We start from the raw sequence: 12,378 nt of genomic DNA, 5'->3' as shown, positions 1-12,378 counted from the left end.
TGCCCCCACCCGCCAATTCCTGCTCACTTCACATTCCTTTGACAGAAACCAAAGGTAATTTCAAATCTTTGTTCTCCTTTCTTTGATTGGAAATTAAAGCACCAATGAACACGCAGAACAAAGGAACTGGTACTTACCATGTAGATCTCAGAAAGAGTAGGGCCCTAGGAAAGAATGGGGAAAACTATGTAAAACTCTCCTTCAGGACCCCAAATCCATTCCAAATGTAGACATTATATAGAAGTAAATGCCTATCTTCATTGAGCCACTGATTCTAGATTGGCTGCTTACGGTTATATTTTAAACGTTTTAATGTTAACTTGCAATGATCATTACAAGTTCTTCTAGTTCGAGTCTTGCATTTGCATTTAACAGGTGAATGCATTACCATAAATAATAGTGTGCCAACCTAAAAACCTAGACAGAACTAGCAATTAACATCTCTGCTGTTTGCTGTCTCTTCAGCTTGAACTGATTTCCATTCCTTTGCCCAACACCAAATGGTCGGATCAGGATTTTGTTTTGTTCCTGCTTTTCGTATAGGAAGTGCTGATGAGACATGGAAATGAGACAATGAATGACCCTCGGATATCCTCTTCCACTGTGTGACACTCACTGATAAGCCCGTCTCTTACAGGAAGCCCCTTTCTGTTAAATGGAGAGACAGAGGGAAGATAAAAGCAACCAATACTTATCGGGCTTCCAACATGTGCCAGCCGGAGAGCTCACATTCTCTTACCTCCCTTAATACCACTGCAATCAGGGGATGTAGGAATAATTATTCCAGTTTCACAAACAGCAAAATGTCAGAGACTTAATGACCTGAGGTCTCACACCTGATGATGAAATGGACACCTGTCCCCACATGATAGAAAAGAACTTTTTAAAACATGTCCATAGGCCAGGCACGGTGGCTCACGCCTGTAATCCCAGCACTTTGGGAGGCCAAGGCGGATGGATCACGAGGTCAGGAGATCGAGACCATCCTGGCTAACACGGTGAAACTCCGTCTCTACTAAAAATACTACAACAACAACAAAAATTAGCCAGGCGTGGTGGTGGGCGCCTGTAGTCCCAGCTACTCCGGAGGCTGAGGCAGGAGAATGGCGTGAACCCGGGAGGTGGAGCTTGCAGTAAGCCAAGATCGCGCCACTGCACTCCAGCCTGGGCGACAGAGCGAGACTCTGTCACAAAAAAAAAAAAAAAAATGTCCATGACCCCTAAAGATTCTGATTTCAGTAGTCTTTAAAACTTCCCTGGGTGTTCCCAATACACAACCCAGGCTAAGAAATCACTGGTCTATTCAGTTCCAACTCTTTAACTGCCAGCGAAAATGAAGGTGAGTCATTACCATTCTCAGCATTTAGTCAAAACATCTGGTCTTCCTACAAAGAATCCCAATTTTAAGCTTTATGAGAGTTTTACGGCCTGTTTTGTTCTCCACTGCATCCCTAGTCCCTAGAACAATGTCTGAGATGAGTAGACAGCACATACTTGTAGAGGAAATAAATGAATAAACACACTCCTAGTTTTGATTCCACAAGCACACATCAAGTGCTAGTCTGTGGGAGGCACTGACCTAAGTTCTGGGGAGTTGGCACTGAGCCAGTCCAGTAAAACCTTTGCCATTGTGCAGTGTCCATTCTAGAGCAGCACTGTCCAATAGAAACATTATGTGAGTCATGAGTATAATTTTAAATTTTCTGGTAGCCACATTAAAGAGGTAAAAAGAAATAGATGAAATTAATTTTAATAATATGTCTTATTTAACACATTATATTCAAAATACTATTTTAACATATAAACATATAAAATTATTTTACAACTTTATTGAGGTATTAATTGGCATACGATAAAATATAAACTACAATACGATATAAATAAAATAAAATACGACAAAATATAAACCGAACTATAAAAATTACTAATACATCATTTTACATTTATTGTTTTCACACCCAGTCTTTGGACTCTGGTGTGTATCTGACACTCACAGCACACACCCAGTAGGATACATGCCAAGGGCCATGTGCCAAGGGCCACCATATTGGACAGCACAGTTCTGGAGGGCAAGACAGACAATAAACAAGTAAACAAACAGATGTGTAATTAGAAAGGGTGGGGAAGGAACGCCTCTCTAAGGAGGTGACATTCAGCAAGTGAATGATTGAAAGGATCTAAGAAATTAACAGAGAAAAAGTAGCTGTGCTTCTGGTGCTGAAATAGAAATGTGTCTTCAGTATGATTCTGGATGTGCTTTGTAGCATCTTGTAGTTGTTGGGGAGATCGTTATGTAATATCCTAAATTTACAGCTTCCCTCCCTAGGACTCTCTCCCAGGTTCTCTTCCTGGCACAGCCTAACCTGTGATCCTGGAGCTCAGCTAGCTCCTCGAGTCCCAGAAACCAGCTGAGGCAATGCTGAGATGCAGAAAAGCCAGATGTCCTCCAGCCTACTGCTTGAGATGACTGAGGACCAAAGGGCCTCTGTTTCCCCTGCCGGCAGTTACGACAAATACAACACAGAGCATTTTCCTGAGAGTCCTTTGATCCTTGCCAGCTAAGCAGAAAGGACAGGGAACCTCCACTGGCATCAAGGTTTTACCCCGTGTTAGCGAAATGAATAGGGCATTCTGAAAAGAACTCCAGATTACTAGAGAGAGCGCCACACTATTGTCTTAAAGTCCAGTGAAATCACATTTTAAACTTTCCCTTGGCTGAAATGTTACCAAGATCCAAATTAAAATATGTGAATACTTGATTGTTATAAATATCACACTTATAATCTATAATTTTAAATATTGTGAAAAACATAAATAATTATTAATTTATTTAAATAAGTTGTCCTCTCAACACCTGCTTGGGGCAGTAGACATGGTGAGATCCACAGCTCCCTCTTCTTAAGTGTTTTTTTAGATGAAGGGATTATAAGTCATACAATTCATTTTCTTTCTCCAATTAGTATCACAACTGTCCACTGAAACCCAATACTTCATGTGCAGAAGCCAGTTACTGAGTTGTTTGCATTTCCTTACTTAAACCTATTAAATTCAACTGGATGAGAAGTCCATTGAGGAAAGCCAATCGACGTTGAAAAGACATTTATTTAAGACCCATCAGAACAACTAGCAATACAAACACAGTAGTTTTAAGTTTCAAGAGTATTTTTAAATGTCATTGTGAATTTGCCAGTAATTACTGTAAAATACGACATAATCAAATCAATTTTGAATGTGACTTTTTTTTTTAATTTTATTTATTTTGAGACAGGGTTTTCTTCTGTTGCCCAGGCTGGATGCAGGGGCGCAAGCACGGCTCACTGCAGCCTCAACCTCCTGGGCTCAAGCGATCCTACTACCTCAGGCTCCCAAGTAGTTGGGACTACAGGCGTGCACTACCACACCCAGCTAATTTGTTATTATCATTATTATTATTATTATTATTATTATTTATAGCAACGGGGTCTTGCTATGTTACCCAGGCTGGTCTCAAACTCCCAGGCTCAAGTGATCCTCCTACCTCAGCCTCCCAAAGTGCTAAGATTACAGGTGTGAATCCTCATGCCCCGGACTTATTTTATTTTTGACAATTCCCGTCATCGTAACTGCAACAGAGTTTGCTTTCTTTGAAATTAATTGAAATGTATAAGGAACTTTACGGAACAACCCTTAACAGAGCTATCCTCATGCAACAGAGAGGCGTGGAAGAGAGTGGTTAAGCATACGGATTTGGTCGGGTGTGGCGGCTCACACCTGTAATCCCAGCAGTTTGGAAGGCTGAAGTGGGAGGATTGCTGGAGCCCAGGAGTTCGAGACCAGCCTGGGCAACATAGCGAGACCCTGTCTCTACTTTCAAATTTTTTTTTAAATAACAATTAAAAAAGAATATGGGTTTTAATTCCGTCCTCCACTCACTGGCATTATGACCCTGGGCTAATTGGCCTTGCTTGTATATTAATTTCCCCCTCTGTAAAATTGGGGATAATAATAGCACTTGCTGCTAAGGCGCATGTGAGAGTCACCCCAGCACTCAATAAATGTGCGCTCAAGTAGCTTAAAAAAGTGCAAGTTGCAAACCTCATGATGATTTTGCTAAAATAAAATCATAACCAAGACTGTTCTGCTTGCATCATAGTTTAACATTTGAAAAGAATGCCATCTTTATTATATTAGCATGTTTTGCTGCAGATTTATTATTTCAAATATTTTACAGTAATTTTTATTTTATCAAAATAAGTTTGTTTTAGGTATTAAAAATTGCACCTATAAATTGCAAAATAAACGTGTTTTGTTATACGTGGTAGTGGCACGGGTAGTGGGGTGGAGCAAAGGACTTTGTATTAGGGTCCATTTGTATGAGTTATAATCCCAAGGGGGACAACACTAGAGTTAAATCAGGAACAGCGCTTGGAAGAGGAAACCTAAAGTCATAATTTTAAGTAAATGTATGTGATTTATAGGAGGACGATTCTTGCTAGGCCTTGGGTTAGGCTGCTGAACTCCAGTTCTGCCAAACAGTGATGCAGGCAGGATTCAGAAGTCAAACCTGAATGCTTTGGGCTGAAGCTTGCTGTGAAACTTTCAGGAAAAAGACCCCAAACAATATGATCTTTTGAACAAACTAAGAAATTCAAACTGAGTGGTGTTAGATTTTTAAAATACACCTGATTTGGAAGTTGATCCCATAGATGGTTATCACAAAGTCATCCCATCACAATTTTAACTTCAGTGCAGTGGCATTTTACTAGTTTTTGAGGCAGAGTGAAAGGAAAGACACCATGTCTGTATTAGAAAAAAAGTAGGTCTTGGCCAGGCGTGGTGGCTCACGCCTGTAATCCCAGCCCTTTGGGAGGCCGAGGCGGGCGGATCACCTGAGGTCAGGAGTTCGAGACCAGCCTGACCAACATGAAGAAACCCCATCTCTACTAAAAATACAAAAATTAGCCAGGCGTGGTGGTGCATGCTTGTAATCCCAGCTACTTGGGAGGCTGAGGCAGGAGAATCGCTTGAACCCAAGAGGTGGAGGTTGCGGTGAGCTGAGATCACACCATTTCACTCCAGCCTGGGCAACAAGAGTGAAACTCCGTGTCAAAGAAAAAAAGGAGATCTTTTCTGGAAACGTTCTTCAACTATTCCAGGACACTTCCAGTAGGATCTTACATATATAGAGCAGAATAAAAGATACCATGGATGCACTCACCCAGGGCCTTCTGGAATACAGTTTACCTGTTAGATTAAGGCCTTGCCTTTCTGCAGATTTTCCCTCCACACCCACCCAGATTTGGCCCTGCCAATCAGCGTGATCCTCCACACCTTTCCCTTTGCGCTGTACCCAGAGGTGCTTGGGGCACAACCATCAGCACTGGGTCCTGAGTCCCTAGGTCCTCGCAATGATACCTCTCTTCCCCAGTGAAAATTCAAGGATCTTTACCTTCGCAGAGGTGAACTTTTGTTTCTTTCTTGCTTTCAAAACCAGGAAGGGAGTCAAATCACATTTCCTTGGCTTTTTAGCATCCATTTGAGTCCTGCATGAGGGAAAGTAAAAAATAAATTGGCAGGAGGAGTCAAATCTAAGTAATGGCCCACACACTCAGGGACAGAAGAAAGCAGGCAGGTTTGAAGAAAAGACAGCAACAGGCCTAAAAGCAGGAGCAGGGTCCCTGCTTCTCCCTTGCTTCCCTTCTGATGGTCACATGAGGTCAGGAGGTCAGACAGAAGCCAGGGAAGGAGGAAGAGATAATCAGGTGATAAGCAGTTTAGACAACCAAAGGGGAAAAAAACCATTTCCCCTAGTTAACTGGAAAGTAAACCTCATGCTTTGCCACAAACATAATATCCCCCTGCAGGATGGGCGTATTCATGGGCTACTTAGATAGTTTAATGCCTATAGAAAAAGAAAAGGGGAACAATTGGTAGAAACACTTCCTCTAACTCTCATTTGGCCATGTTTGCATCTTCTTCATTCACAGCACAGTTCTATTAATAATTAACTTACTGCAAGACAAAAAAAAACCTTGCACACATTTATGGAATCTAGTGTAAGCAGTAATTTCTATAAGTGGAAGGTGAGTCTTAGAGGGGTCTCAGGACACTTACATTCCCTGTTACATTAGCAGAGTACAGCTGAAACCGCTTGCTCTGTGTCCTTTGCAAGTCCCTTTTCAGCTTCTAGCTTTAGCCAAGAGCCAGGGGAATCAAGAATACAAGAAACAGGGGCAGAACAGGAACCAATGCAAATATTATGACAGCTTCTGCAAATCACTCCACTGGCAGGCTCTTGCAGACACCATATAAATGATGATGGCACCACAACTTTGAAAGTATTCGGAGGATTAAAGAAAAGTCATGCTAACATTTCTTGCAGTGTAACTATTGAAAAATCAGAACTTGTCCATAATGGGAAGTTAACAATTCATGGCACACATATGTTTTATGAGATATAATGCAGCCATTTAAAAAATAAGATAGATCTTTATATGTGCCCATAATGTATTGAGCAAAAACAGTAGAACATGTGTGTAATATAATTCTATATTTATTTAACAGAAAACAAAATGCTTGCATGTCTTTATACAGGCATATTGAAAGATCTAGAAGAAATGAACTGTAATAGTGACCTCTTCTCAGTAGGGCTGCGGGAGGTAAGTAGGAACATTAACTTTAACATACACACACATACATACAATATGAAAAAATCCTGCACAAAAGCAAACAAAAATTACCAGTAACTTCTCTGCTTAAGATCATAGTTTCACTTCTTCCTTCTCTTCCTTTCTATAAACATTTGCTGAGACAATTTCACTGATAAACCAGACATGGTCTCTGCCCTCAAAGAGAACTCCTTATCCAGGAAAGGAGGTACATAGAAGAAAGTAGATCATGACAATGCATGTGATCGATGCACTAATACAGCCTTATGCAACCAGCTCCCAGAGCATGCTTCCAGGTGTTGGCTAAGTCAGCTGGGGCAGCTGAGGAAGCCTTCATGCTTGAGCAGGGTAGAACCATCTCTGAAGAATGAGCAGGGCAGGCAGGAGTGTCAAGGGCAGATGGAGGAGGACACACAAAGAACATAAATATGAAAGAACATTGTCTTTTCCAGAAATTTTGAGCACTGTCCTTGGACATTGCTGATGGAGGGCCAGGGAGGTAGATTAGGTTGCAAAGGGGCACGTAGTCCAAGTTAGAGTCTTGGAGCCTGCGTGGCTATGCTAAACCTGGGCTGAAGATCAGATTTGTATTCTGGTACCATTTCTCTGGCAATATCACGAAGCACGATTTGGAGGAACTAGGAAGGCCTTTTGGGTGTCTAGATAAGAGTGAATGAGAGCCTCAACCAAGGCACTGACAGTGGTGATAGAAGTATGAACTTGGGAAAGATTTGGGAGACAGAACAGGTAGAATTGTGGCCATCAACTGGACATGGGATTTGTAAAATCGCAACATTGGGCAAAAATGAACACAAAAATTTTTCCTGCCAAGACTCTGTATCGAGTGTTGCCTTCCTTTACTTCACAGAGATGTAGGAGACTATGAAAGTACATGTGGGATGGGCATGGTGGCTCACGCCTGTAATCCCAGCACTTTGGGAGGCCGTGGCGGGTGGATCATCTGAGGTCAGGAATTCAAGACCAGCCTGGCCAACATGGTGAAACTCCATCTCTACTAAAAATACAAAAGAAGTTAGCTGTGTGTGGTGCCTCACGCCTGTAATCCCAGCTACTCGGGAGGCTGAGGCAGGAGAATCTCTTGAATCTGGAAGGCAGAGGTTGCAGTGAGCGGAGATTGCACCACTGCACTCCAGCCTGGGCAACAGAGCAAGACTCCATCTTAAAAAAAAAAAAAAGTAAATGTGAAATCTTCCAAACAGCTGGAGCCCTTTCCTCTGTTCAGCTCTGACAGTGCTGGAGGCAGAGAAGGAGCAAACACTGAAGGAAACGCTGAGGAATCATGGAGTCTCGTCTCAATGCCACCTAACACACAGTGCCATGATTTTGAATGAGCCATTTGTCCTCTCCGTGCTATTTCCTCATCTGCTAAATAATGAGACTGGAGCAGGTGACTTCTAAAGTCCCTTTGGGGTCTAAATTTCTTTAATTCTACAAAAATACTGACAGACTGAAAAAAAAATCTGTTGTGACTTATTCCAACTTTGCCATCCCTTGGATAATTCTGTGATTATTAAAGACTATTTTGTGCCTTTCTTTTTTTATGCATGAACTCTGGCTTCCAACAGTACAACTTAACCCTTGCTCAAAGCTTTGCAAGTGCTACCTTTTCATCCTCAAAATATGTGGTGAGCTATGTGGAAAAGAATTAAAATGCTTTTTATATTTCGTTTGTATCTTGTTACACGAAGGATTGAAGATAACTAATAAACTCAGCTCAGAGCTAGAGTGAATGTTCCTTTGAGAACTGAAACCAAAAGTTTGGCCATTCTCATTTCATCTTACATGCAGATCGGAGTTCTCCTTCCCCTTCCTCTCTTTCCTCGAGCGTTCAATCGTGTGTTTGCCTAAGAAACCATTTTTTCACTTGGTCAAGAGTTTTAGTGTCATTTAATTATCTTAGGTGCATATATTTTTTGTCTCATATTGATTGTTAGTCTTTTGGGGACATAGATGGTGATCCTGCATTTTAAAAAAATTCCTTTTGGGGTAAGGACAGTGACTTGTCTGTTGAAAACTTGGTACAAATTTGCTGAGGGAAGAGAAATCTAAAATAGATTAATTCATCAAAAAATTCCAGAGCATCAACTGTGTGCCAGCTACTGGGCTAAGCATGGAGGATTCAAAGATAAATAAAACAGAAGCCTTGTTTTCAAGGAGTTCGAAGACTCAAGGGCAAGGCAGATCCACAGAGGTGCCAGCCTTACTGCACTGCATAGTATTTTATATTAATATATACACATTATCTATGTATGGAGTACTTCAATATCCAGAAAGGAAACAAGTCTTTTGAGATTTACCTGTTATGATTTTAGGATTTCTACTGCAATTGCCAGTAGCTTGATCTTTATGCCCTGGGGGCTGTCTTTGGGGCAGAAAGTGTGGCAGTGCAGGGTTTGCAGGGATTCCGTTTGCATTCTGTGAACAGGTGATAATGCTTTTAATGAACTTAAGTTACATTCATTTTTTAATTGATATATAATAGATGTATATATTTATATTTATATAATATATAATCAAGTCAGGGCTTCAAATTATTCTCTACTAGCTATTTTGAAATATACAATAGATTATTGTTTACTATTGTCATTCTACTGATTTATTAAACACTAGGTCTTATTTCTTCTATCTAACCATATTTTAAGTCACACTCATTTCTGCCAGAGAATTCCTTGGACCCTCTGCATATATCCCTGAGACTCTTGAGGGTTCACTGACTCCCAGACTCTAAAGAGCTAGAAGAGGTTTTGGAGACCATGTCATCCATTTTCCCACCCTGGGGAAGAATCCTCTTTCTATGGTATTCCTGGCAATCACTCTGTCTATGCTGGAATATTTCTATGACAGAGTGCACTGTTTTTCTAGGCAACCCATTTCACACTCAACTGTTAATTTACATAGGGTTGGTACTTGATATTTCTTGGAAGAATAAACTATATTGAGCAAAATTTCCTCCACTGATCCTTGCTATCCTCTGCAGAGTACCAAGGAACAAATCTATCTCTTTTCTACTCAAGAGTTCTTGAATGTTCAAAAGTTGAGTAGAAAAAAGCTTTCTCTCCCCTGCATCTCCTCATCTCCAGGCATTCTGTGAAGTTTTTTCAAACCTGTCTTCATGTGATGGCACATCCAGGCCTGACAGAGAGAGCCTGCCTTGTGGTTGTTCCTATTTTCCAGTTCTTTATGATCTCAAAGTAGCTACAGTTTCTAGAGTCTGGATTATGTTCTACTCATTGCTAAGTCAGGCAGCACGACCATATCCTTTGATGTGGTCATTGCATTTCTATTAATGCAGCCTCCACCAGCATTTGCTCTTTGGGGAGCCATCACAACACACTCACGATGGGCTCAGAGTCAGCTAAAACCACTAACTCCCAGCACTGGGTCCTCCACACGCTTGAGAACTATGCATTTTAGCCAAGTTGCAGGCAACAATATGTGGAGTTGGAGAGGGCAAAGTCAGGGAAGAGTGGCTGGCATATTGCTAGAGAGTCCCTTCCGGTTTACCTCTGCTTTCTCCATAAGGACCAAAACAAACAAGAGAAACAACAGATTTAAGTAACAGAAACAATCAGGTAGAGTGCATGTTTGAAGAATTTCTTCGAACTCCTAGGTTTTACATACCGACCACATGTAGGTGATCAAATCGCTCAAGCAAGACAAAGGACATTTTCATTTGTTGTTTCCACGGTTTGAACTTTTCCACTAAATGGCCTCCTGCTTTTGCCAAGTCTCCACTTAAGCCTGGACAGTGAAGCTTGAATTAATATTGGTGATGCTGTCCGTTGCTTAAGACATGTCAGAGGGGTCACAATTTTCCTAAGCTTTGAGGGGCTGCTGGACATTTCAAATGCCGCAAATGTCACAGAATAGCCTTTAAAAACCCTCAAATTGTGCATTGTTCATCTCTTTTTTAAGGAAAGATTTGCTAATATTGGGAATTTCCTCAGAGTGGCAGCTCTGGGTGTGTGATCTACACACACCTTCGCGCGCTTTTGTGTCAGGGGCTGGGCCCTGGTTGAGCACAGAGGTGCCCAGGCATATGGGCTGGGTGGGAACATGGGTAATACCTGCCAGAGCCTCATCAACGCGAGGCGTGTGGTCGTGGACCCACTTACGACTACCAAGAGGACATGCAGTAAAGAAGAGAAAGAAAGGGAGGAAGAAAGTCTGGCGTCCCAGTGAGGGCTGGAAGCACAGTTCCAGGACAGGTCTGCTGAGTTCCTCAGAACCCCCCGCTCCCTGTCCTGCACTCAGCTGGAGTCGGCGATGCGACAGCATCTTAACATGGAAGTATACTGACGTTGGATTCCGGGGATGCAGCTGTTGCAAAAACTACAACTGTATTTTCTTGTCTGCGCACCACACCCCGCCTCTCTCTGACCCACATTCCCCAGTCAACTCTTGCATTCTGCACGCTTTTCATTCTCCCCCCGCGACCCCGTCGACCAGAAGCTTCGTCGCCTGGCTCGTACTCGCGCCTGACTGCTCGTGAAGTACGAGCCTCCGCGGCCCTTACTTTGTTCCGGTGCGGAGAGGCGGCGGGAGGAGCTGCATGAGGCCGGCGCTGACCGCCCGCCGCTGCGGGAGGCTGTGAGAGCCCAGCAGAGGGCAAGGGACGGCCACGCCCTCCTCCCGTCGCTATAGAAACGGCTCCCGCCCTTTTTATGACTCCAGAGCTGGAAGGGCTTTCTCAGGCTGTGGTCCCAAACCACCTTGCAGAGTAGCAGCCTAAAGAACATACTCCTTGTCCTCCTACTCGCATTCTCTTGCCCCAGTTCTTTAAAGTATAGGGCAAGAATTGAACAAAATCCCAGCATAAAGAACTTAAAGTTGGTTGCCCAGACCAGACACATGAAATTATCCCTACTCTCTCCCCTTCTTCAAGCGAAGCATGTGGTTATCAGAATTACATCACAAAAGTTCTGGCCGGGCGCGGTGGTTTTACACCTGCAATCCCAGCACTTTGGGAGGCCTAGGCAGACCACTAGAGGTCTGGAGTTCGAGACCAAACTGCTCAAAGTAGTGAGACCCCCCGCCCCCGTCTCTATTTAGACATTTTTTTCTGTAATCCCAGCACTTTGAGAGGCCAAGGCGGGTGGATCACGAGGCCAAGAGATCAAGACCATCCTGGCTAACATGGTGAAACCCCGTCTCTACTAAAAATACAAAAATAAGCGGGGCGTGGTGGTGCGCGCCTGTAGTCCCAGCTACTTGGGAGGCTGAGGCAGGAGAATCGCTTGAACCCGGGAGGCGGAGGTTGCAGTGAGCCGAGATCGCGCCACTGCACTCCAGCCTGGCAACAGAACGAGACTGCATCTCAAAAAAAAAAAAAGAAAGAAAGAAAGAAAGACAGACAGAAAAAGAAAAAGAAAAAAAGTAAGTACATAGCAAAAGTTCTGGGTAAAATCCATATATCAGCTGAACACTTTTTGAGTGCTTACTCTGCACCAGATTGTAGAAAGCATGAAAAGGGAAATTTGTAATTGAGTGGCAGTAGGTTGACCTGGAGGTGCACAGTCTGGTCCAGGCAGAAAAGACATTCAAATGAAGCTTTCCGAAAGAGCTGAGTTGAATCTGAGTCTTCAAGGACAGGTAGTAGTTGTCTACGTAAAGGAAGCAAGTCCTATTCTGAAGGCCAGAGCCATAGAAAAGCTTGGTACCATTGTGCCAGCACCCAGTTTAGTGGGGCAGGGATCAAAGGTGCATGTGG

The 12,378-nt window shown here is 42.8% G+C and overlaps 1 protein-coding gene across 30 annotated transcripts in view; it reads right to left on the bottom strand.

Annotated features, from left to right (window-relative positions):
* The window catches only part of DYRK4 (dual specificity tyrosine phosphorylation regulated kinase 4), a 51,949-nt gene extending 40,407 nt beyond the window's left edge, over positions 1-11,542 (bottom strand). For 3 of the 30 annotated variants that reach the window (XM_063784836.1, XM_016922623.3, XM_063784820.1), the window contains exons 1-3: positions 6,094-6,309; positions 5,429-5,522; positions 138-164 (exon numbers count right to left, since the gene is read on the bottom strand). Coding sequence is in view for 14 of the 30 variants with exons in the window: in XM_016922623.3 (XP_016778112.3) it covers positions 138-164; positions 5,429-5,522; positions 6,094-6,095 (123 nt within the window). In the remaining 16 variants the exon portion in view is untranslated. Of the gene's footprint in view, positions 1-137; positions 1,656-5,428; positions 5,523-6,093; positions 6,310-8,965; positions 9,084-10,289; positions 10,410-11,184 lie in introns of those variants that run through there. The other 27 variants (XM_016922622.3, XM_009424620.4, XM_063784831.1 and 24 more) reach the window with 24 other exon arrangements.
* Between the last annotated feature and the right edge of the window lie 836 nt (positions 11,543-12,378).

Source organism: Pan troglodytes, chromosome 10 (genome assembly GCF_028858775.2).
Source record: "Pan troglodytes isolate AG18354 chromosome 10, NHGRI_mPanTro3-v2.0_pri, whole genome shotgun sequence".
Taxonomy (NCBI): Eukaryota; Metazoa; Chordata; class Mammalia; order Primates; family Hominidae; genus Pan; species Pan troglodytes.
The sequence above is the reverse complement of the archived record's forward strand: the minus strand, read 5'-3'. Positions and strand labels throughout refer to the sequence as shown.